Genomic DNA, 27,124 nt, shown 5'->3' with positions numbered 1-27,124 from the left:
TTCCAGTGACTTAATATGTATATTCAAGACTTTTTCAATTTTTTTATAGTACAAAATTATTGTGATTACACATGAAAATTTATTATTTTAGCAAAAATATTATGAGTGCTTATAAGTGCAAAGGCTAAAACTGATATCCCTACCAACCACAAAAAAATAGGCCAGGCAGCTGGGTACTGCCTAGCCTATTTTTTTTGTGGTTGGGAGGGATAACTCTTTATTGTATAGATATTTAAGGACTCATATAGACCCGTCATTTTCTATGGGCAAAAACACCCAACTCTGGTCTTCTAAATGTCTTTTGTAAATTTCTTTCCCTAAATAAATCATAAATCCACCTATAATACCTAGACCCACACAATGTGTATTCATCATAGCTGCTCAAAAGGAATCCACAGTGTAGGTCAGAGCTACTTGATGAGAGAAAGTCTTGACTCTGCTAATAATGTTTTTACCTCACTGGCACCCACAGTATTTTGCCAGATTGCCTGAAGTCAGCATGCCTTCCTGATGGTCATGGACTGTTCTGCTTTTCCAGGAATGTCTCAAAGGGATCCTGCCTGAAAGGAAAGAGGCCACACTGTGATATTTCACTGCTTATAAAGAGGCCAAGAATGGCCTCTGTCTTGTTCTTTTAGCTAGCTTCAAACAAACTTAGCCAGCTTAAAAACAGAAATGGAACTGATGAAGTCATCAACCTAGAGCCTCCCGCTACTGCCCATGTATTTTCTAGTCTAGAATGAAGCTAATAATCTCAAGAACTGCCTCCTAGAAAGGTTAAGGAGAAAAGCATGCCCCATCCCACTTCTCCTCCCATTTCCCACTCTTGAAATAGCATTGTTAGCATCTGATGTGAGCCAGAGGAGTATTTGAGGCTGTGCCATATGTCCCTGTTAGAAACACTGAGCTTATAATGACTAAGTAACTCCAGGGGGTTGTCTAAACCACCAAGGTTATAAAGGGCACAGCATCATCACAGCTGAACTAAAATTTAATATGATTCTTACTTTACCACCCATGGTGACCTAAGAGGATGGTATGGCGGACAAACTCTAAATAGAGGGCTCAGTTGTGGCTCACCAAGAAGCTAAATATGCTATTTTCACGGTAGAATAGGGAGGAAGAAACTGGTAAATATTTCCAAATGTCATGTGTTTACATATGAATCTATTCACTATTTTTAAAATTCTTCTGAGAAGTACTTTAGAAGTAATCCCTAAATTTAAAGTATTTATAACAAAATTTTACATATTCTCACCAGTTTAGAGCATTACCCAGAAGGAATTGTGACTCCATGGTCCAGGGGAGTAGAGTTAGTCATTAGGGGTGGGAATTTCTTCTCAGAATGAAGTTAGAGCGCTGTAACCATCTTATGTGACCAAGTAGATGTTTGAGAAAGATCTGGAATTATTGTAATGAAGGTGAGTAGCACTGAGAATGCCCATAGAGTCTGTAGCTTAGATGGGGGTGGGTGTCACCATGATCTTAGTGTTGCACTTTTTGGAAACTAAGTTTAGGTGAGGAATGAAGTCACAATCCCCAAAGAAGGGAATAATGAATAAACTAGTTATCAGCTTATTACTTTAGAGTAGAAAACAGACCTCATGTAGGAATCATTCTGCATATGTGGTGAAGCCTTCTTGGTGAGCAGACAAACAAAAAAGAAAATTCACTTTTTCTAAAAAAAATAGCACATCAGACCTTTGTAGCCTGGAGAACTCATTCTTCTCTACTTTAGAGATGTTTCTTTTTCTAATAACTGGGAAGGGCTGTCTCTAACCAGAGCTCCTGTACCACACCTAAAGATAGCAATACTTTCTCATTCTCCAACTTTTAGTTTTCCCATTTTTATTGGTCCTCAAAACTTTGTCTTTGCAGCACTCCCTGCCTCATCATACTTGTGACAAGCTGAATTCCTAAGACTGAGGCTCATATTACAAAGGATGCAATTTAGATGAGCAACTCCCTGGTGAGATGAGTGGCTCTCTGGCAAACGGGGTGGAGAACATAGAGAACTAAGAATCAGGAAACTTGGGGCCTATATCTAGGGCATCTGTTACCTAACATTCTGACCCAGACTATGTTTTTCTTGCTTCAGTGGCTTAGGCTGCAAAATAAGGTCCCTTTCACCTTTGACACATAATCCAGATCTCATACTTTACTTTAGTAATTTTAGAAAGAAGACATTTAGGCCGAGGAGATGAATCTCTGTTCTTATTGAGGTAATGAGGTTTTGTACCATTTTATTTTTCTTGGTAAAGTCTTTGCTTATAATCTGGCAGCCTTTATTTGTATTCCTTTTTCTTCCTTTGGCTGGCTGGAGAGCAAGTGCCATTGACATGGCCCAAAGAGTATCTTCTTTTCAGCCTTGGAGCAAGGAGTCTCAGCGTAGAGCACCCCCACTCCCTACCCAAATGCCTGTGAATGACAAGGCAGGAAAAACATTTTTTAATTAAGTCAATTCAATTGTTACAAGTTGAATTAATCTCTAATTTAGGGATATCATGGGAAACTATTTATAATACATGCCAGCTGACCCTTATCCAAATTTCCATGGAAATAGCAATGTTATAACACAGGGTGTTCTCGGACTGCTCTAAAAATTCCAGCTGGTTTAAGTATGATACTGAACCGAAAAATGAAGCCTTCTACTCACAAATGTGTTGAAGTATGCACTCAGGTGCTCAGGAGGTATAGGCTTAGCTTAAAAAATTCAAGGCATGATACCCTGGGCTTTCCCTCAAACCTCTTTAATTAAGACCTCTGATACTGTTGTGTTGTTTCTATCTGAAGTCAAATGGGAATTGCAGAAAGTTTTGCAGTTTTTTTTTTCTCCTCCATGAGGTAGAGATTCGTCTATGCCAGGAGAAGTGAAGATAGTCATGTCTTTCTCTTGAATGATGTAATAAAGTTTTGCAAGGGATAAACCATGTTTCACTTGTATCAGATTTATTTATCAAATGTGTTACCATTAAGAGTATGAAAATATTTCAGCTGAGGCTGGGCGCAGTGGCTCATGACCGTAATCCCAGCACTTTGGGAGGCCAAGGCAGGTGGATCACCTGAGGTCAGGAGTTCGAGACCAGCCTGGCCAACATGGTGAAACCCTGCCTCTACTAAAAATATAAAAATTAGCTGGGCACGGTGGCAGGCACCTATAATCCCATCTACTCTGGAGGCTAAGGCAGGGAGAATTACTTGAACCCAGGGGGCAGAGGTTGTAGTGAGCCAAGATCATGCCATTGCACTCCAGCCTAGGTGACACAGCAAGACGCTGTATCAAAAAAGAAAAAAAATTTATTTGAAATAATAGCATATGGGAGAAATTAGCCATGTATTTATAATACGCCTAGTAAAAGTGCAGACGCCATGACTATATTGCATGCTTGGTGAGAGTAATGGCAGGTTTGCTATATTCAAAACATTTGAATTAATCTGTTCAAACCATGCATAGCATTACAGAAATGACATTCCAGCACAGTGACTGCAGTCTGCAGCAGCTGCAGTTTTGTCATCTATATGACGTCAAACAAGATGCAAACAACCAGGCTTGGTAGATAGAATACCCTTCGAGAATTGAGTAATCCTGAGATGACTTTGCTCATCACTGATGTCCTGTGATGTCAACTGAAGGCTTGTCTTGCCCATTTCACCTTGTCATTGTGGTTATTGGTTTTCTCCATTAAAATGGAAAATTGGATTATATTTAGCAGAATGAACATATATTTGATGCTTTAGGTAAAATATATACAGTCATATGCCACATAATGACTTGATGTTTTAGGTAAAATATATCCAGTCATATGCCACATAATTTAACATTTTGATCAATGATGAACTGCATATATAACAGTGGTCCCATAAGATTAAAATTAATATTTTTACTGTACTTTTTTATGTTTAGATACACAAATGTCATTGTGTTACAGCTGCCTACACTATTCAGTAACATGGCATACTATACTCTATTGCACTCCATGTGCACCATTGCACTCCAGCCTAGGCGACAGCCTAGGTTTGTAGCCTAGGAGCAAATAGGCTATACCACATATCCTAGGTGGGTAGTAAGCTATACCATCTAGATTCATGTAAGTACAGTCTATGATGTTCACACAACAATGTAATCACCTAATGATGCATTTCTCAGAATGTATCCCAGTCATTAAATGATGTATGACTGTATGTATACTCTGAAGTTAGCACCCTTTAGCAAACTCCTGAATCATTAATTTGCAACCTTTGGTTACATCTTTTCTTACCATTATAAGAATTTGCTTAATATGAATTTGTGGATTAAAGTGATTTAAAGTGCTCTCTGTATTAGGGAGATCAGCCCTTTGTCTGTGATATGACATGACAATATTTTTCCCCAGTTTGACATTTTTCATTTGAAAAATTTTTTTTGTCATGTAGATTTAAAATGTTTTTCCAGTACAATCATGCGTTTAACATTGGGGATACATTCTGAGAAATGCATCATCAGGCAATTTCTTTGTTGTGCAAATATTGTAGGGTAGACTTACACAAACCTAGATGGTAGAGCCTACTACACACCTAGGATGTGTGGTATAGCCTATTGCTCCTATTTTACAGACCTATATGGCATGTTATTGTACTTAATACTGTAAGCAATGGCAACACAATGGTAAGTATTTGTGTACCTAAACATAGAAAAGGCACAGTGAAAATATGGTGTGTTATAATCCGTGGGACCATTGTCACATACATAGTCCATCTTTTTTTTTTAATTTATTTTTTATTTTTATTTTTTTTGCTATGGAGTCTCGCTCTATCACCCAGGCTGGAGTGTAGTGGTGCAATCTCAGCTCATTGCGACCTCTGCCTCCCAGGTTCAAGTGATTCTCCTGCCTCAGCCTCCTGAGTAATCCCCTCAATCTCAGCTCACTGCAACCTCTGCCTCCCTGGTTCAAGCGATTCTCCTGCCTCAGCCTCCCAAGTACCTGGGATTACAGATGCACGCCACCATGCCTGGCTAATTTTTGTATTTTTTTTTTAGTAGAGATGGGGTTTTACCATGTTGGCCAGGCTTGTCTCGAACTCCTGGCCTCAAGTGATCCGCCTGCCTCGGCCTTCCAAAGTGCTGGAATTACTGGCAGGCCCATAGTCCATCATTGACGGAAACACTGTTATGCTGTGTGCGTGACTATAGTTTTTTTGTTTTGTTTTGTTTTGTTTTGTTTTTAATCCACAGCTGACCTGAAAGTCTTTTATGTCTCCAAATTTTAACAGAAAGCCTTTCCACTCTGAGTTAGTAGAGATAGTTTCCTTTGTTTTCTTCTAGTATTTTAATTATTTCATTTTAAAAATTTAAATCTTTACTCCTTTAGAATTTACCTGGTATACAGTATGAGGCATGAATTCAACTTAATTTTATTAAAAACACCTCTCCAGTTTTCTCAAGACAGCTTGAGTTGTTCATCTTTTCCTCGCTGATTTAACTAATGTATTTATTTATTTATTTAGAGATGGGGCCTCACTCTGTCACCCAGGCTGGAGTGCAGTGGTGCAATCTCAGTTCACTGCAACCTCCGCCTCCTGGGTTCAAGCAATTCTCATGCCTCAGCCTCCCGAGTAGCTGGGCTTACAGGTGTGCACCACCACACCCGGCTAATTTTTATATTTTTAGTAGATATGGGGTTTCACCATGTTGGCCAGGCTTGTCTCGAACTCCTGACGTCAAGTGATCTGCCTGTCTCAGCCTCCCAAAGTGCTGGGATTACAGGCATGAGCCACTGTGCCTGGCTTAGATACCCTATATATCATACACCAAATTTTGTATGTATTGAGATCTTTTTCTGAATTTCCTGTTCTGTTTTCTTGATTTGTCTATTCCTGTGTCAGGAATACACCTTCAATTATTGTAGCTTTATATTATTTTATAATAAATGCTAGGAATTGTCCCCCTCATTTTATTCTCTTTTGGAGATTTCCTTGAAATCCTTGTTTTATATTTTTCTGTATAATTTTCATTTTTGAATTGACACATAATAATTATACATATTAATGGACTACATAGTGATGCTTCAATATATACAATGCTTAGTGATCAGATCAGGATACTTAGCATATCCATAATCTCGAACATTTATAATTTCTTTGTATTGGAAGAATTCAATACCCTCTCTTCTAGCTATTTGAAAATATATAATATTGTTAACTATAGTCACCCTATAGTGCTATAAAACAGAACTTACTCTTCCTGTACAGCTGTAATTTTGTGTCCTCTAACATATCTCACCATCTTCCCCTTCCCCCATCTCCCTATCCTCTAGTAACTTCTCTTCTACTTTTTACTTGTGTGAGATTGACTTTTTTTAGCTCGTGCATATGAATGAGAATATGAGGTGTTTAACTTTCTGTTCCTGGCTCATTTCACTTAACATAATGTTCTTCAGTCCCATCCATGTTGCGGGAATCACAGGATTTCATTCTTTTTTATGGCCGAATTGTATTCCATTGTGTATATATACCACATTTCCTTGATTATTTATCTATTATTGGACACTTAAGTTGATTCCGTATCTTAGCTACTTTGAATGGCGCAGCAATAAACATGGGGGTGCAGATATCTCTTCAATGTACTGATTTCCTTTCCTTAGGATAAATGCTGAGTAGTGGGATTGTTGGATCATATGGCAGTTCTATTTGCATTTTTTTGAGGAATCTCTATATTGTTCTCCATAGTGGTTTTGTTGGTTTACATTCCCACCAACAGTGTATAAGTGTTTCCTTTTCTCTGCATCCTTTTGTCTTTTTGATAATAGCTATCCTAACTGGGGTAAGATGATATCTCACTGTGATTTTGATTGGCATTTACTTCATGATTAGTGATGTTGAGCTTTTCTTTTCCATGTATTTTTTGGACAAATGTATGTCTCTTTTGAGAAATGTCTATTCAGATCATTTGCCCATTTTTTAATCAGATTTTTTTTTTGCTGTTGTGGTATTTGATTTCCTTGTATATTCTGGATATTAATCCCCTGTTGGATGAATAGTTTGCACATATTTTCTCCCATTCTATAGGTTGCCTTTGCACTCTGTTGTTTCTTTTGCTGTGCAGAAGCTTTTCAGTTGGATATAATCTATTTATTTTTGCTTTTGTTGCCTGTGCTTTTGAGATCTTATTCATAAAATCTTGCCCCAGACCAATGTCCTGGAACTTTTCTCCTGTGTTTTTGTCTAGGAGTTTTATAGTTTTAGGTATTACATTTAGGTCTTTAATCCACTTGAAGTTGATTTTTATGTAGAGTGAGAGATGGAGGTCTAGTTTCATTCTTCTGCATGTGGCTATTTAGTTTTCCCAGCACCATTTATTGAAAAGATTGTTCTTTCCCCCAATTAATGTTCTTGGCATCTTTGTCAAAAATGGGTTGCCTGTAGATAAATGGATTAATTTCTGGGTTCTCTATTCTGTTCTACTGATCTCTGTGTTATTTTTTAATGTATACTTAAGAATTTGTCTCATTCTCCCCCCATTCCTACCCTTCTCCAGTTTTTGGCCTTGTTACTGTAATTATAATTAATTGCTAAATTAGCTTAGGGAGAACAACTTTATAAAGTTGAGTCTTCCTATCTAACTTGGTATGTCTTTCCCTTTGTACAAGTCTTTGTGTCTTCAGGAATGCCTTAAAATTTTATTAGTAAATATGGCACATTTCTAAAGCTTTTTCTTAAGTATTTAATCTTTTGCTATTGCTGTTGTAAATAGTCTTCCCCCATTTCATCTTCCAACTTTCTGTGTTTGTAATCTAAAATCTATTGATATATATAATAATTCTCTATCCTGCTACCTTACTGAGTTTTCTTATTGTTTACTTTTTTAATTGAATGTCATGTTTTTCTGTATTCATCACAAATTGTAGTTTTATTATGTTCTCTAAATTTTTATACCTCTAGTTTCTTTCTCTTAGTAATTGTATTGTCTAATATCTAATATCTAGGATGTTAAGTAATGGTGGTGACAAATGAGCATCCTTCTTTGTTCCTGAATTGAGTGGGAATACCTCTAGTGTTGTCCCACTAAGCATAATGGTTACTTTGGAATCAAGGTATATTTCATCAAGTTAAGAAGGTATCCACTTATTTCTACCATTGACTTCAACATATTTCTAAATCATAGTAAAGCCCCAGGGCTATGTACCTGCACTATGATAGGATAAAAGCTCTGAAAGGAAAGAAACTTAGGACCCTCTAGTCTACCTTCCTCCCATCATGAGTAATAAATTCCAAGCACAGGAAGGTTGTAACTACTCCCTGCCCCAAAGACCTAAAATTAGATTCGAAGACAATTTGGAACACTGTCTCTTAGGTCTTATACCAGCGTTTTTTGGGTTATGTTAGGGTAACACTATTTCTCTATAACATTATTTCTCTTCCCTTGTGCTCTCTCCTTGAGATTTTCCCATTTTATCCTTCTCTTCTCATCCCACTTCTGGGACTTCACATGTATTACTTGGCTGTGCATTTTTCCTCCAGCCTGCCATTGCTGACAAGCCAAGTTTATCGTAGGAGATTTCTAGACAGTGACATAATCCCTTCCCCACCCAAAAAGACTCTTTGCTATTTGCTCTTCCTGGACAAAGTACATTGTCTTCCAAATGCTGTTGGTTACATCTGGAATTAAAGCAGAAAGCTCATTGGAGCTGCTGAACACCTCAAAATATACTTCAGTTTTGACAGTGCCTTTAGCAAGGTGATTTTAGCCAACAATGAAAGTATCATAGGCACTATTGTATCTTATATTCATTTGTAGGTGGTATTCAGATTTCAAAAGAAATTGTCATAATATTTATAATATTTAAATGGAAAACATAAACAATTACATATTAGTGCTATACTTCTGATTTTAGATTCACCTGTGTCATAACTTTAACATCAAAATTAGTAAATGTTTCATATGCTAAGAAAACTTATATGCAAATGGAAAAAATCTAAGCCAATTATTTTCATAATGTTCTACTGTGAAACAAAAGATAGTATTTCTGTCCATATGTAGTTATCAGACTCGAGTCAGATAGACTTGGGTTAGAATTCTGGATTTACCACCACTTGGCTGGGTGACTGGACACAAGTAACATATTCTCATCTGAGTCTCACATTCCTCAGCTGCAGAATGGGGACAGAAATACTTTGTACAATTATATGAGAATTAAGAAAAGAATGCACACAAAGTGCTTAGCCAGTGGCTACCATGCCCTAAGACTTTAATAAATGATAACTATTACTACAGCCTATTGTTAATGGCTGTAATAAAGCCTGTTGTTTTTAACTTTTATTAACTTAGATATTAAAGAATAAATATTGCAATTTGAGCCAGTGTGGGACTATAATTGCAAAGCAACTCATTTATCCACACAGCCTCCTTTCTGAGAGTTAGAACTAATGTACTTCGAAGGATTTGACTGAAGTTCTGCTGTGGATTTTCTTAGGAATTATTTGGGCAACCATGTCTGTTAACACTTATCTAGAACCACAAGACTGAAAGTATGTTATTGTTTGATTAGGTTTCCATTAGCCAATTATTATTTACTGACCATATGATAGGTGGAATAGAAAAGTATCACAAAAGACATACAATTCCTACTCTACATATTTAGAACTAAAAACAGATGGGCATCTTTGATTTACATGCTCATCAAGTAATTTTAAAGGGTCCACTTTGTGCTAGATATAATACCATGCCCTAGGGATACATAGATGAAAAGATAGCCCCCTACTCCGAAGAAACTTATGGTCTAGTATGGTGTCTAGAATGGAACTTAGAAGCCACTTCCTATAGGAAGTCTTCCCTAAACTTCAGATAGAGAAAATGTCCCTCTTATGTGGTCCCATAGCCCACATGCTTACACTTAAGTTTGGCATTTGTCACACTGTAGATTGTCTCCTATGCTAGACTGTAGGCTGCTTGAGAACAGGGACTGTGTCTTACTCATCACAGAAGAAGATAACTAAAACATAATCTTGGCCCTTGAAGAACTTAAAATTGAGTGACAAATATAAACTACTAACATATGTAAACAACTAAACTCACTATACATTTTTATGAATTATAAATTCTACAGAGTATATGCTACAAGAGGTAGGAGGTTTTGGAAAGGTGATTTAGAGGATATGCCATTTCAGTTTAGAAGGGATGGTGTGATTTCCATGGTCGAGGTGGGCAAATGAATCCAAGGTTAGGGAACATCATGAGCAAAGGCACAGAATTGGGACTGTACATGGGCTACTTAAGGAATAGTAAGGAGTTCCATGTGAGTGGACTCTGGTAAGAATGTTAGGTAGGGGATTGGTTGTAGCTGATCTTGGATGCAATAGTAGGGTGTTTGGATTTTCTTCTGCAGGCAGTGGTGCATTGACAAGGATATTTGAGCAAAAGGGACATGATTACTTTATCAATAGTGTAAATGATGGGAAAAGAGAGATAATATTCAGGAAGGGGACTCCTGGGACACCCAGTAATGTAGACAAGAGATATTAAGGTGAGAATAGATATGGAAAGGGAACAATTCTGGAAGCATTGTGCAAATTGACTTGTCAGACTCTAATTTGGAATAAGGGAGATTCCAATTTAAGAGTCCTTATTTCCTGCCTCGGCGGAGCTTGCAGTGAGACAAGATCGCGCCACTGCACACCAGCCTGGGTGACAGAGCGAGACTCCGTCCCAAAAAAAAAAAAAGAGTCCTTATTTCAAAGGTGATGGCTCTAGTTTACATTCTCTGTCATTTACATGCTCTGGCCATGGCATGGGTAAAGTCACTAAGAAAGCGTTTAAAGAAAAGCCAGAGGGAGGTCACAGAACCTTGTGGAAAACTTATATTTAAGGGGTACGTAAATCTTCAGATTTAGAAGAGATTATGTTTCAAAACTTACTAAAAAGACAAAAATGGGCTGGGCACAGTGGCTCATGCCTATAATCCCAGCACTCTGAGGCCGAGGCAGGAGGACTGCTTGAGCCCAGGAGTGCAAGATGAGCCTGGGCAACACAGTGAGACCTTATCACTACCAGAAAAAATAAATAAATTAGCTGGGCACGGTGGCATGTGCCTGTAGTCCCAGCTACTAGGCTGGCTGAGGCAGATCACTTGAGCCCAGGAGGAGTGGAGCTGCAGTGAGCTATGATTGTACCACTGCACTCCAGCCTTGGCAACAGAGCAAGACCCTGTTTCAAAAAAAAAAAAAAAAAAATCTCACAGACATAGTTTTCATCCTTTAAGTGGTTTACTTAACATCTGGTTTATGGCAGAGCCCCCAACCCCTGACTTGTAGCTCAGTGCACTTTCTATTTTATGCTCTAGATTTTAGTTTAATGCTAAATGTGAGGATATCACCTACCTTTTCCATCCTCATCTATCTTAGTAAACCGGATTAAATTTGAATTCTGGACCCCTTTACTTAAAGTATCTTCTATCTCAGCCAGGCGCAGTGGCTCACACTATAATGCCAGCACTTTGGGAGGCCAAGGTGGGCAGATCACGAGGTCAGGAGTTCGAGACCAGCCTGGCCAGCATGAAACCCTGTTTCTACTAAAAATACAGAATTTAGCTGGGCGTGGTGGCACGTGTCTGTAATCCCAGCTACTCAGGAGGCTGAGGCAGGAGAATCACTTGAACCTGGGGAGGCAGAGGTTACAGTGAGCCGAGATTGCGCCATTGCACTCCAGCAGAACTCCGTCTCAGGGCGGGTGGGGGGGGCGGCGGTTGAAAGTATCTTCTATCTCGTATGTTTATAGCTACCAATAGCAAAGAGAAAATTGTGCCACTGGAAAACAGGGCAAGTCATCTATATGGATGCCACTTAAAATTATGTGATATGAATTGATATAAAAAGCCTAAATCTACCTTATGTTTCAAAGGCAGTAAGTTAATCTTATACATTATTGTTTTCATAGTCTTTATGTAAAAGAAAAACTACTTCATTTTCAAATGGTAAATTATTATCCCCCAAATACATTGCTGTATACAGAAGTGGAAAGATTTTGCTCAAATAAGCCAAAGTAAATGACTTCATTATAATTATATAGAAGTTTTTGTTGGTACTAATACTGTAATTGTCTATAGCATATGCCATAGGTATTGTTTGAAATTGTTTTTATCTCTTAATTATCAAATGAAATATACCTCAAAGAGGGAGGCCTGAAAAGACATGAAACTTTGAAATATAGAGCATCTTAAAAAGCAAGTAGGCCGGGCGCGGTGGCTCACGCTTGTAATCCCAGCACTTTGGGAGGCCGAGGCGGGCGGATCACGAGGTCAGGAGACCGAGACCACGGTGAAACCCCGTCTCTACTAAAAAAGACAAAAAATTAGCCGGGCGTGGTGGCGGGCGCCTGTAGTCCCAGCTACTCGGAGAGGCTGAGGCAGGAGAATGGCGTGAACCCGGGAGGCGGAGCTTGCAGTGAGCCGAGATTGCACCACTGCACTCCAGCCTGGGCCACAGAGCGAGACTCTGTCTCAAAAAAAAAAAAAAAAAAAAAAAGCAAGTATACGGTGAGGCCAGTCTTCAGAATAGCATCATCCCTGTTGAACAACATAAAAAATATATGGATTTGATTATATATTTGGCTGGAAGATAAAAAATGAACCATCATGAGCCATTATTAAAGAAGTGTTTATAACTGAAAAACTCTGATAAAGGTCAGTTGACAAAATGAGTGGAACACTGTAAATACTAAGAGTTGATGGCCCATGTCTAGATAATTCAGTGTTTCTTTTCTTAGAAAATGGATTTTAGCCATTTGAATGTGGCCTAGTAAATGATCCTATTACAATTTTCACATATCAATTCATGGTTTACCCAAAAAGGTCTGCAGCATACTTTTAAATTGGCCTTTTTCTGGCAGAGGGGTTCCAGAAAAATAATGTGGTTTTTTTTGTTTTGAATTTATTTGCTTACTTTGGGTTTTTTTCTTAAGCAAGAATATTAAAGTACAATATACATACAGAGAAGTATGTTTTCTAAATGTACAACTCGGTGAAGTTTCACAAGTTGAATATACTTACTTATCCAGCACCCAGATCAAGACACAAAACATCACCAGCCCTTCAGAATCTGCCATCTCTTACTTCCTTCCAGTCAATAGGTACTTACCACCCCAAAGTTTATTGGGAGACAATTCTCCCATGTGTCTCATGTTTCTGCATATCTTGTGAGCAAAGGCACTGACTGCGTGTGTTCAGAATGTCTCTACAAGGCAGCCTTGGAAGACTGTGTCTCCAGAGCAAAGGGCAGGTGTGCTTATAGTCTTGAAAATAGAGATTATGTCCCTTAGAGAGCAAAGAACAGGTTTGCTTACTATTCGGTATAATAGAGATGTCTCCCTTCAAAGCGAAAAGGACAGGCATGCTTACTGCCCATTATAAAAGATTCAGATTCCCCATGTTCCCTACAGGAGTTCCTCTCCTGTAACACAATCCACTGTATGTACAGGTGTCACTTGCCTTTATGTTGCCTTGTGGGAATTAGAGCTCAGGGAACCAGTGCAAATACTGACACTCTGACTATTGAGTTGTAAGGTCCTTTGTCTCTGACCTAGCATGTAAGGCTAACTTGTTAAGCTTGCAAGGAGGGTAAATCTCAGACCCATCACTGTCCTTGGCAGTAAGCACTATTCTGACTTCTACTACCATAGATTAGTTTCACCCGCTGTTACACTTCATACATAAAAGAATTATATAGCATGTACTCTGTCTGGCTTCTTACATCCAACAACATATTTGTGAGATTCATTCATATTATTGCATGTAGGCATAATTCTTTCTTAATAGTATTCCATTGTGTGAACATTTTAAAAAATAATTGGTTTATTTTTTCCACTACTGATGGACATTAGGGCAGCTCCCAGTGTCAGCTATTAAAATTGTGTTGTTATAAATACTTTATGCATGTCTTTGAGTGAATATATGTATATATTTCCGTTGGGTATATTCCCAGAACTAGATCAGAGGGTACGCACTGGTTCTGTCAAACAACTTTCTAAAGTATTTGTACAAAGCTACTCTCCCATAAACAGTATATGAGCCTTTTGGTATCTCTGTTATTTTCAACCTTTGTTATTTTCCATCATCTTTGTTTTGTTTTTTTTCAGTGACATGCTTTAATTTTACCATCATCCATTCATAAGGAAAGATGCCATTGGCATAATAGAATTATACCATTGGCCTAGGATAAATATGCCAATGGTTGGGCGGATCACAAGGTCAGGAGATTGAGTCCATCCTGGTTAACACGGTGAAACCCCATCTCTACTAAAAATACAAAAAATTAGCCGGGCATGGTTGCGGGAACCTGTAGTCCCAGCTGCTCGGGAGGCTGAGGCAGGAGAATGGCGTGAACCCGGGAGGCGGAGCTTGCAGTGAGCGGAGATCATGCCACTGCACTCCAGCCTGGGTGACAGAGCAAGACTCCGTCTCACAAAAAAAAAAAAAAAAAAATGCCAATGGTATAATTCCCATTTCACAAAACAATGTCACAAGCACTTCCACTCTTTAGGCTGAGGCAGGTGGATCATGAGATCAGGAGTTCAAGACCAGCCTGGCCAACATGGTGAAACCCCATCTCTACTAAAAATACAAAAATTAGCCAGGTGTGGTGGCACACACCTATAATCCCAGCTACTGAGGAGGCTGAGAAAAGAGACATGTCAATTACTAAGTTGTTACCAGGACAAGTTATCAAAAAAGACAATGAAAGCCATAAATTTTTCATAATTTATTTATCCATGAACACAACAGTTTCCAGTCTTCAGCATCAGATAAGACCAAGTTATTCAAATTAAAGTGTTAAAGATCTGGTTTTAACAGAAACAAGATCAGGCTGAAAACTATCATGAATATCCATATCCACATAATGTACAAAAAATAAAGACTGATATTATTCCAAATGTTCCTATTTGAAAGTAAAAGAAAATCTGTACAGCTGAATCTTCTCAGTAAACAGAAAGAGAAAATATTATAACACAGTATTAATCTTCCACATAAGTAAAGCCACATGCAAACAAGAAAGAGAACACCCAAAACTGCAGTGTTTCTTCAAAGAACCCTTCTCTAGGGAACATATTTAACACTCCAACCATCTTCTATTCTTCTATGTGCATACTAAAAAAAGTACTTCTCTTCCTATCATAACTAGTCAACCCAGTGTTAATTATAGGCCCGATTTTCCCCTGAATCATTTCTGCCTTTTTGTTCAGTTTTCCCTGCCTAGAGCACCCATCACAATCTCTTTAGTTCTTCTATCCACTCTGAAATAGAAATCACCTTTCATTCCATACAGCTCTGTATTCCTTTAAACCCACTAGGAATTGCTAAAGAGGGGTGAGGGGCTGAGAAGAAAGGAGAGTGGGCAATAAGAGGTCTGGCAGTCTATCTTACAGAACAGCCTGCCTCTGGACGTGACAAAGAGAGCCAAGAAACTAAAAAGCCTGCTTCTGCAGATGTTTCTGAACTACTACTTTTTGTTCTTTTTTAAAGGAAGACAGAAGAGATTCATGAGAGAGGAGAGAAAAGAAAGTGTAAACTCACTCTGGCACTTCATTAGGTTCAGGAAGGGAGGCAAATAAAGGTACCTAGATTTGGAATGAATCCACTGGTTGTGGCTGAGAAAGCCTGGTACTTGTCAAGAACGCCAACATATTAACCTTGCCATGAGGATAGGGTCTGACATGTGCCCTCAACCATTTGTCTAACAGTCGGGTTTCTAAGTGATGAGGGTGGTGGTGGTAAAGAGAGGTCTTTTGGAAGAGGAACAGGTCTTTTGTGTGCTGACAGAAAAGCTGTGTCCACCACCAGTGTTCTGGAGATCCCTGTTTGTTAGAAACCAGACTGGAGCTGGCAATGGTCTGGGATATGTTCACTCAGCACGGAGCTGCCCAAGGTGGTGGGAATAGCCAGTAGCAAGCAGCAATAGGTGACCAGAGTCTCAGGAAAAGTAATGGAGTCCCATAATTCACACAGACCAAGTTGCCCCCTGCTGTTCTCACTTGAATTCATTAATGCCCAGCAATTGTCCACAGGCCATGCACCTGTACTGTCAGATGCAGAGCAGGGTGAGCCGAATAGGTTCTTAGACACAGCTAGAAATCCAGGTAGGAGGAGCCAGACCAGAGGTCCTGGGAACAAACAGAGTCCAAACAAAGGTAAATACAGTGTAACCTACAGCATCATTCGCTTCGCTTAGAAGGATGTGACCCATCGGCTGGGAGCATGTGATGTTAATGCAGAATAGCAAGACGACCAGGTGAAAGGGGAGCAGCATAGCCACCAAGGTTTCAATCTTCAGGTTGAGAGAAAGGGAAGTTTAAACAGAGGGTACAGGAAAGTCAGAACAAAAAAAGTAAAGGGCATACCTAACGCTGTTGCCCAAGCACAGGTCCAGCTGGTGGTGGCAGGGGACCTTCTGCAGGAGTAATTCCAAAGGCAAAGGTTAACCAGACTGAAACTCAAAGGGCCTGGGGATCTCCACTGGCTCCCTTATCGGGCGACGTCTAGCTCTATGGGCGTCTTCACCGAACAGGTAGTACTGCACTGGATTTGACCAGAGGTCCTCTTTAATAATCTGAGCAATCCTGTCGGACTCTGGAAGGCTGTGGTCTGAAAACCAGGTGAAGAAGCTGCAGATGACATGTCGGTTCCTATGAATGAAGGACTGGGGTCCATGGCCCCGGCGCCACATGATTAGAGTGGAAAAAGACACCACTTGGCCGAAGGATTTGACCTCATATACCTTTACAATCAGCTTGTTTCTGAAGTAAGGGTTTCTTTGAAAGAAGAACTTAAACTTGCAGCCTCTCCTCGGGTGTCTGAGCTCCTTCACTTCCAAATTGGTTAAGTAGCTCAACATCTGGGCATCTTGGCCTCTAATCATGGGAAACAGCTGTGGGTGGTGGCGGAAAGCAGTGACCCAGAAGCCCGGGATATTGCGAATGATGTCATTCCTCTGCTCCAGGTAGTATTCATGCACCTGCCCAAACCTGCGCTCCACCTGCAGGAGGGCCCTGTCAGCCTCTGCGTTCACGGAGTCCAGTTCCAGCTGGATGGGCTCTAGGGAGTTCAGGTGGAGACCCACGTTCAGGGGCCCAGGCCCTGCCCCTGTGTTTACCTCATCTATTGCTCTGTTTCCTTCCGCCACGTCCATTTCTTCGCCTCCTGGCTTCTCATCCACTGGGGCTGAGAGCATGGCACACTCCTCAGGCTTCACGTCCTCGGCCTTCACCTCTGCAATCACTTCAGACTCCGACCTCCCTGCACCACAGGTTTCGAGAGCCTTCTCCCCACCTAGGCCGCGCGTCTCTTCACCCGGAAAGCCATTTTTGAGGCTGCCGTCAGTTGTCAGCGAGGCAGAGGCTGCTTCTAGGCCCTCCGAGGGTGGTGGAGTTACTTCCTGCCCCGCTTTGATGGCTCCATTACCCCCATCGACCAAGATGTGGAAAGTATGGCCACTACCTGCGGGATCCCGGGGCGCGACCCCCTCCTCTGGAAGCCGGGGCAGTGGGAACACGATCGGCTCCAAGCGGCCATCAAACGTATCTGCCATTACCTGTGTCGCCTTGCTCTTTTCTCGGGACCTCTGGCCCTGGTGCGGGTCTTCCGGGGTATGGTCGAGAGTAGCGGGGCTGTGAGGACTCTCCGGGAGGCTCATGTTGGTAGCGGCCAGGGAAGTAGTGGGTAGCGGCCAGGCCAGCGGTGGGTAGCGTCAACGTTCCTCACACAAAATGGCGAGTAAACACCTCGACCATTTGCGCCGCCCACTCTTCAGTCTCGCGACACCCACCCCTCAGTCTCGCGACACCCACCCCTCAGTCTCGCGAGTCTGTGGTGGTGTCCTTACATCTTTGTTATTTTAGCCATCGTGCTGGATGAGTAGTGGTATCACATGGTGGTTTTAATTTGCATTTAGCCAAACTCTAATGAGCTGAGAACCTTCTCATGTGTTTGTTGGCCACTAGGATATTCTCTCTTGTGCAGTATCCGAGGCTTCTCCCTATTTCTCTACTGGGCAGACGTTCTTTTTCATATGGATTTGTAGGAAACCTTTGCACATGCTAGATACTAGTCATTCTTCCAGTATAGGTATTACAAATATTTCTCCTCCAGTATAGGTATTACAAATATTTCCTCCCACTCTGTGGGGTTACCTTTTTTTTTTTTTTTTTTTTTTTTTTTTGGAGAGGGAGTTTCGCTGTCTCCCAGGCTGGAGTACAATGGTGCAATCTCAGCTCACTGAAGCTGCCGCCTCCCAAGTTCAAGCGATTCTCCTGCTTCAGCCTCCCAAGGAGCTGGGATTACAGGCGTCCACCACCATGCCCAGTTTTTTTTTATTTTATTTTTAGTCAAGACATGGTTTCACCATGTTGGCCAGTCTGGTCTTGAACTCCTGGCCTCAGGTGATCCACCCACCTTGGCCTCCCAAACTGCTGGGATTACAGGCATGAGCAACCACACCTGGCCTACTTTTTCACCATCTTAATGGTACCTTTTAAAGAACAAAATTTTTCATCTTAATATGTGCCAATTTGTCATTTCCCCCTTTACCTTAGTGTTTTTCTGCTCTGTTTAAGCAATCTTATCTCTCACCTGGGCACAGTGCCTCACGCGTGTAATCCTAGCACTTTGAGAGGCAGAGACGGGAGGATCAGTTGAGCCTAGGAGTTAGAGACCAGCCTGGGCACCATAGCAAGACCCCATCTCTATTTTTAAAAAGAAGAAAAAAAGAGGAATCTTATCTCACCAAGATTGTTCAAATCTATATATGCCATCCATCTGGAATTGATTTTTATGAGTGGGGTCACAATTTTTTTTTTATATGAATATCTAATTGACCTAGCACTGTTTATTGAAAAGACCATTCCTTCCCCATGCATAGGTCTTTAAATGTTTCCATCAAAAGTGACATAAATCATTGGCTACAGCTAGTCAGCTGGCCTTGTCTAACTTTAATAGGACAGGGAGGTGTAATCTTCTCTTAAGCCTGGAAGGAGGAAACTGGAAATATTGGCAAGTGCTGTATCACTCATCATGAAAAATACTTTGAGAAATATATAAAAGACCAACAGAATTAGGCCAAAGGACATAGAGAAAAGGTAATAATAAACAGGAGAAATTTATGTAAGACAATACAGAGCATCAACCAAAGATTAACAATAAAAGGAGAGAGAAAATATGCAATATTTGGAAAGAAAATTATAGTCATATTGATGGTTTAAACAAATATAAGACAGGATGTTAGACAGCTTTATGCCAATACATTTTCAAACTTAGATGAAATATATGGCTTCATAGAACAGTATAACTTATCAACATGGACTGAAATGCAATAGAAAATCTAAATAGACCTAGAGACAATAAATAAATGGAATCAGTAGCTTAAAAAAATCTTTTCACAAAAATAGCATGAGGTTCAAATGATTTTGAGGCAACTACTACCAAACCTTCAAGGAACACATAATCCATTTTTATATTTATTAAACATTCAACAAATACTTTATTAAACATTCAACAAATGTTTATTGGGTACCTACTGTGTGCCTGGTACTCTTATAGGCCCTCTGGATATAACAGTGAACAGACCAAAGATTTCTTCTCTCTTGGGGTTTACATTTTAGCAGGGGAGAAAGATAACAATAACAAGAAAACAGTATTGCACATTAGAAAGTTGTAAGTGCTATGGAAAAAACAATAGAGCAAGGAGATTGAAAGTCCTGGGGGTAGGGAGTGGGGAGCAGATTGTAGTATGAAATAGGGTGGTCAGAGGAAGCCTCATTGAAAATATGAGATTGTGGCAAAGAGTCAAAGAAGTTGAAGGAGTCAGCTAGTAGAAATCCTGGAGGAGAGCATTTCAGTATCAGAAGTGCTAAGCAGAGGCACTAAGAAAGGAGCGTGCCTGGAATGTTCAAGATATAACAAGGAGGCCAGCATGACTGGAGCAAAGTGAATGAGGGAGGCTAGATCAAGTAGGGTCTTGTATGATAGTGTAAGAAATTTGGCTTTTATTCTTAGTGAAATGGGAAATTACTACAGGATTTTGAGCAGAGGACACAAAATCTGACTTAAGTTTTGCGTGAATCACTCTGGCTCCTGGGTGAAAAAATAATCTGTATGGTGGCAATGGTAGATTTGGGGGGATCTTTTAAGAGGTTACTGCAGTAACCCAGGTGAAAGATGTTTCTCGGACCAGGTGGTAGCAATGGAGGTGGATGGTGGATATAGTATGATGGTAGAGTCAGCCTGATTTCATGGTAAATTGGCTATGGGATCTCTTAGTTCATTTTCTGTTGCTGTAACTGAATACCTGAGACTGGGTAATTTATAAAGAAAAGCTTATTTAACTGACAATTCTGGAGGATGAGAAGTCCAATATGCTGTGCTATGAAGTAGCATAACAAAAAAGCAGAAGAGCTAGCAAGCACCTGGGAAAGAATGGACAAGAGAGGCTGACTTGCATTATAGCAACCCACTCTCTCAAAAACTAATCCATTCCCATGAGAAGTTATCCAGCCTTGCAAGAAAGACATAAATCCATCTTAACAACCTGATCACCTCTTAAAGGCCCCACCTCCCAGCATGGGGTATAAGAGAAAGAGAGAAGTCAAGGATGACTCCAAGGATTTTGACCTGAGCAACTACTAGGATGGAGTTACTGGAAGCAGAGATGGTGAAGGTTATAAGGAAGATCTTTGCAGGAAAATCAGAGTTCTCTCTCTTTTATAACATATTGTTTGAGATGATAATTGGACACCAGAGTTGAGATGCCAAGTGGGCATAATGAGTTTAGAGCTCAGGAGAGGTCTGAGATAGGTATTCACATTTTGGGATAATCAGCATGCATGGAATTTAAAGCCAAAGGGTTGAATGAGAACACTAAGATAGTGAGTCCTGATAAGCTGGGCCCTGAAGACTCCAAAAGTATAAGGTCAAGAAAAAGAGGAGAAACAGCAAGGAAGACTGAAGAGAGACCAGCAGGGTAGGAAGGAAGCCAAGAGAGTGCAATGTGCTTGAAGCCAAATGTGTAAAGGAAGGTGTTTAGCTGTGTCACAGGGTGCTCACAGGTCAGTTAGTATGAGGTCTGAGAAATGACCGTCGGATTTTACAACAAAGAGTCACTGGTGACTCAAAAAGAGCAGTTTCAGTGGAGTGGTGGGGGTTGAAATATGTTTGAAAGGGAAAGGGAGAAAAGAAATTGGAGATTGAATATTGACAATTCTTTTGAGGAATTTTTCTCCAAAAAGAAACAAAGAAATGGGATCATGACAAGAGTAGTCAAGCTACTTTCAGTGGAGTGGTGGGGTAATAGCTTGCTTGGCTGGAATAAGTTTAAGAGAAAACAGAAAGCGAAAAAGTGAAAACAGCGAGTATATACAACTCTTTTGAGAAGTTTTGTTTCAAAGGAATGGGATGATAGCTGGTGGGGAAATGGATCAAAGAACGTGTTTTTAAAATGGGAGATGAAGCATGTGTAAAGAAGCAGGTTGATGTAAATGATCCAGTAGGGAGCAGAAACTAATGATGTAAGAGACAGAAGGAAGCATATTGGAGGGATGTCCTGGAATAGACAAGAGGAGGTGGAATCTAGTGCCTAAGTGGAGGAAGAGATGTCAGCTTTAAGAGCATGGCAAATTCACTAGTGGTAACTGGCAGGAAGTCAAAGTGTGAGGGTGTATATGCTGGTAAACAGGTAGAAGTGATAGTGAGATTTGTGAAATCTTCTTCTGATTGCTTCATTGTTCTCAGTGAAATAGAATGCAAGATGATCAAATCAGTATGAGGATGGGGCAAGAAGCAGTGGGAGTCTGAGGACAGAGAAGAAGGTATGAAATAGTTGTCTAGAGAGAAGAGTGACTAGACTATGACCTAAAGTATTGTCAGACAACGTTAAAGTCATGAATTGGAAATGAGGCCCATCAGCATGGCTATGAATTTTTCTCCAGCCACATTCAACTTACAGCTGCAGTGTGAATAAGCAGAGTTGGATTTAGAGCTGAAACAAGAAGGGCAAGAGAATAATTATAATAATTGATCTTAGAGTTTAAGCTGGAGGAACGGAAGACATACAGGATGAGGTCAGTGAAAAGGTGGTCCGATCAATGAATTGGAAGATTCAGGGTACTGAAGGTCTCCTGGGGTCAAGTCCTAGGGAGAATAAGCTAGAGGGCTGAGAGACAGTGGTTTGAGAATGACCTGCAAGGGATTAGTCAGAATCCTATTCATGAATCCAAGTTGATCTCTAATGAGGCAGACAGAGGATAAGGTCATTGCAGGGGAGGAGGTCAATGAGCCAACAGGCCAGGGTAGGAAGGATAGTCTATGTGTATATTGAAATCACTGAGAGATAAGACAAGAGAGAAGTGAGAATGAGGCAGGAGCTAAAAAACGTGAGAAATGAGAGAGAATGACATGAGAGTAGCAACGTTTTAGGGCAATAGGTGGTCCAAACCATTGACAGGAGACTCAAAGCTGGATTTGTATTCTAGGGCCAAGGTATAGCACCACTACCTTTCGATAAAATCAGTTAGTGGGAAGGCAGGCACCTTTAGAATTTTATATTTCTTAATGTCACAGACCCTGGTATTATACATCTCCCCAAGGGTACACATACATTAGGAAACATGTATTTTTTAAAATTGAAAGGTGAGTAGTGATATTATTCTTTGAGTTCATTGTGAAGTGTTATTTTCTTTTGGGGTTCCATTCTGCTTTGTTCTAAGGCATGGACTAGACACAGTTGAAAAGAATAATACACAATTTCAACTTTGGAGCCTGAAATATTCTGGTTATAATTTTTTTTTCCTAAAAAAAGGGAGAACAAGGAGAGCTATATAAAATCTCTGAAATGTTTTGTCAACTAGAGGCAGAAATAGAGATGTGGAGAAAAAGGGAGAGGGAGAAAAAGGAAAGAAAAATGAGAAATGAGTAAGGGAAGGAAGAACGATATGGCTTCTTGGGAAGAGTACAATTTAGCCACTAATCTGCACATCATAGAATTGTAAAGTGTTTAAATTCTCTGGGAAACAGAAAAACATGATGTTTTAAAAGATAAACTTAATATTAGATGATTGAAAAGAGCCTGTGAATTGTATAGTCTTGTTTTCCTTGGACTTCTCAAATATTCTTTTTCAGTTCTTGTTTTGAAAGGGATCCCTCTTTCTTGACTTAAATTCTTTAAACAACGTTGTTTATATAGTGATTTAACATACAGAACTATTTTTCTTAGAACTAGGCCACCCAGTTTAGAAAGCTGAGGGCCTGAATACAATATGTTACTTTCGTAAGATTCGAAAGAATGTTGGTAAACAAGAGAGGGAGATGTACACTTTGCTAATTTCTTCTGTTTCCCATGGAAAGTTTGTCAAACTGTTTGTGAAGGAAATGGTCAAAAAGAAGTTTTAAGTGATTGATTAACCAAGTAGCTTTACAGCTGCAGTTTTTATTGTATATAAATATAGATAAGAGGGGAGAAAAATGTTTGAGTTACCAGGGCATGGGAAATGATTTACCTTGGCAAAGTTAATAAATTATGATTTAATCATTTTCTACTAATGTAGCACTCATAGAAAGAAAATATACATTATTGTGCCTGGTGAAACTGTAAAAGGCTAAAAAGTCTATGTAGAGTCCTGGGATGATAGACTAGCCCCAGAGTGTTTCAGCGAGGGGTGAGCAGAGCCACAGGCTTGTGACTGGACCTGTGTCCTGGCTAGTGTCAAACATCCCCACCAGTGAATGCGATACAGGAGCAAAATGATGCAACCACTGTTACAGTGTTTATGTTACACAAAACCAAAATACCAGTATTTATACGAGACTTCTTTTATTTTAAAAGTGTTTAGAATTCAGGAAATACAACAGTGAAACTAAGTAATACGTTTTAAATGCAAATTTTAAAATAGATGTTATAAAGTGTTTCTAATATCTAAGTGTTAGACATATATAATCACTCTAGCCTAATTTAAATAAAATTTTTTAGGTATTAGAAAAGAAATTGATACTACAGTAAATGAATAAGTTGGTTAATCATGGAAAATTGAAAATGAAAAAAAGTGCATTGATGATGTCATCATTACCATAAGAGTATTTTTTGGAGCAAATTTTTTCCAGCTGCTATAAAAGATTTCAATTTCTACACTGGTGGCAGAGAGGTGAACAGAGTTTTGCTCTAATTCCTATTATTTTCTTGAGTTGTCATTTTAGAATAATCTCTCTTTCTGATTACTTTTTTTTAGAAATAACTTTTTATGGATGGCAAACTGTAGTTTTTGTTTCAAGTAAAGCATTTCTAGTTTTATCTTTATCATCTTTAATTTATCTTGTTTGGATATAGATTAATTATCAACCTAATTAATTACTGTCCCATTCACATTCCACTTTATTGAAAGGTCTTTGAAGTAGGAGTAAGATTTATGTATGTGACAGAAGGTTTAGGAGCTGGGTGTGGTGGTTCATGCCTGTGATCCCAGCACTATGGGGGGGCCAAAGTGGGAGAATCACCTGAGGCTGGAGTTTGTGACCAGCCTGGAGAAGGTAGTGAGACCCTGTGTGTTAGGTCATTCTTGAATTGCTATAAAAAAATACCTGAGATCGGGTAATTTATAAAGAAAAAAAGTATAATTGGTTCAGCAGGCTTTACAGGAAGCATGGTGTGGCATCTGCTCATCTTCTGTGGAGACTTAAGGAAGCTTACAATCATGGCAGAAGGCAAAGGGGCAACAGGCACATCACATGGCAAGAGCAGGAGAGAGAGGGAGGTGCCACACACTTAAGTGACCAGATCTTGTGAGAACTCACTCACTGTCAAAAGGACAACATCAAGGGGATGGTGCTAAACCATTCGTGAGAAACTGCCCCCATGAGCCAGTCATCTCCCACCAGGCTCCACCTCAAACACTGGGGATTACATTTCAACATGAGATTTGAGCAGGGACAAATATCCAACCGTATCACCCTGTCTCTACAAAAAAAATTTAAAAATCAGCCAGGCATGGTGCTACATACCTGTAGTCCTAGCTACTCAGGAGGCTGAGGTGGGAGGATTGCTTGAGCCCAGGAGTTGGAGCTTATAGTGGTGAGTTATGATTGCCACTGGCACTCCAGCTTGGGTGACTGACATAGTGGCACACCCTGTCGAAAAAAAAGGTTTGGGTTGTCAATTGTTATTTTCTCTTTCCTTTGGAGGAGTATACAGTTGCTCCTTCATTCTTTTCAAATTTTAATATAGTGTATAACTCTTTGCATATGTTTCAAAGATGATAATTCAGCACCTTTGAGTATTGAATAATCACAGTAAAATAAATATACCAGAATTTCATTATTTTAACATACACCATATACTGAACTGCCAGAATACTGAGAAAAGATATTATAATCACTAGTTGAAACCAGGAAGCCAGATTCAGTCATCAAATCCAAATAAATAGTGAGCACAGGAAGAGCAGTAAGTGCCTATTTATTGACCACCTTTTGTGTAGCAGGGAGGTGATAGATGTTTAGTGATCAATGAAACAGGCATGGATCTGTGTCCAGAATTGGTTCCATCTGTTGGGTTCTTGGTCTCACTGACTTCAAGAATGAAACCACAGACCCTCACGGTGAGTGTTAGCTCTTAAAGATGGTGTGTCCGGAGTTTGTTCCTTCAGATGTTCAGATGTGTCCGGAGTTCCTTCCTTCCGGTGGGTTCATGGTCTCGCTTGACTTCAGGAGTGAAGCTGCAGACCTTCGCAGTGAGTGTTACAGCTCTTAAAGGTGGCACGTCTGGAGTTGTTTGTTCCTCCTGGTGGGTTCGTGGTCTCGCTGACTTCAGGAGTGAAGCCGCAGACCTTCTCAATGAATGTTACAGCTCATAAAGGTAGTGAGGACCCAAAGAGTGAGCAGCAGCAAGATTTATTGTGAAGAGCGAAAGAACAAAGCTTCCACAGCGTGGAAGGTGACCCAAGCAGGTTGCCGCTGCTGGCTCTGGTGGCCAGCTTTTATTCCTTTATTTGGCCCTGCCCACATCCTGCTCATTGGTGTGTTTACAATCCTCTAGCTAGGCAGAAACGTTCTCCAACTCCCCACCCGACCCAGAAGCCCAGCTGGCTTCACCTCTCACATCTTGCTCAGGGAGCTTAGAATGAAGAAGGCAGAAACAGGAGACTAGCCAGGAAGGGCAGAAGCCAGGCAGACAGTGCAGCAAACTCAGATGTAAAAAACAAGGTGGGAGGAAAGGGAGAAGAAGGTAATTGCCCAAAAAGGGATGCTGGTCTGGAGATGGGTGGATGCATATTATATAGAAACAAGTAGAAATCTTAATGCCCTTTCAAAAATATAAGTATAAATTTAGGTGGTGAGTTGTTTTAACAAGATATATGATCCTTGTTTGGGGTAGGGGACAGGAAAGCTCTCAAAAGCATTCTTGGGACAGTGGAGGAAATTAAAATATGGACTGGATAGTAAATGTGTAAAAGAATTACATGAATTTTCTTAGGTGTGATAAATGGCATTAAAGTATAGAAAACAGCGTTCTTATTCTCAGGAGAGGAATTTTAGTATTTAGGGGTCAAGCGTTATGATATTTGCAACTTACCTTCACAAAGTTCAACTACAATGCCAAAAACAAACTTATGGGGAGAGAGGGAGGAAAAGAAAGAAAATACAGCAAATTTTAACTAGGTGGAATTATGTAGCTATTGGATTGTACTATGCTTTCTATGTATGTTTAAAAATTTGTATAATAAAAAGTAGGGGGTCAAAAGATAAGCATGCGTATTAGTCCGTTTTCTCACCACTGATAAAGACATAGCTGAGACTGGGCAATTTACAAAAGAGGTTTAATGGACTTACAGTTCCATGTGGCTGGGGAGGCCTCACATTCTTGGTGGAAGGCAAAGAAGAGCAAGTCACATCTTACATGGATGGCAACAGGCAAAGAGAGAGAGCTTGTAAATGGAAACTCCCATTTTTAAAACCATCGATCTTGTGAGTCTTATTCACTATCACAGGAATAGCATGGGAAAGACCCACCCCCATGATTCAATGATCTCCCACCAGGTTCCTCCCACAACACATGGGAATTATGGGAGCTACGAGATGAGATACGGGTGGGGACACAGAGCCAAACCATATCAGCATCCTACTCTCCT

General features: G+C 40.0%; 2 protein-coding genes across 7 annotated transcripts in view; one reads left to right on the top strand and one right to left on the bottom strand.

Annotated features, from left to right (window-relative positions):
* ACYP2 (acylphosphatase 2) overlaps positions 1-27,124 on the top strand; it is a 330,224-nt gene that overhangs the window by 261,560 nt on the left and 41,540 nt on the right. The window lies entirely within an intron of this gene.
* TSPYL6 (TSPY like 6) lies at positions 305-17,937 on the bottom strand. Of its 2 annotated transcripts, XR_010115737.1 has the most exons (2): positions 16,364-17,937; positions 305-2,418 (listed from the first exon to the last, which is right to left on the bottom strand). XR_010115737.1 is itself a non-coding variant. In XM_063618039.1 (1 exon), exon 1 carries the CDS (start codon positions 17,653-17,655, stop codon positions 16,441-16,443), a length of 1,215 nt encoding a protein of 404 aa, XP_063474109.1. In that variant the 5' UTR covers positions 17,656-17,937; the 3' UTR covers positions 14,713-16,440. The 2 variants fall into 2 exon arrangements, 1 of the variants encoding a protein (XP_063474109.1); XM_063618039.1 differs by lacking the exon at positions 305-2,418 and having other exon boundaries at positions 14,713-17,937.

The sequence above is a fragment of the Symphalangus syndactylus genome, chromosome 14 (genome assembly GCF_028878055.3).
Source record: "Symphalangus syndactylus isolate Jambi chromosome 14, NHGRI_mSymSyn1-v2.1_pri, whole genome shotgun sequence".
NCBI classification, from domain to species: domain Eukaryota; kingdom Metazoa; phylum Chordata; class Mammalia; order Primates; family Hylobatidae; genus Symphalangus; species Symphalangus syndactylus.
Note: the sequence above shows the minus strand (reverse complement) of the source record. Positions and strands in the feature narration are given on the sequence as shown.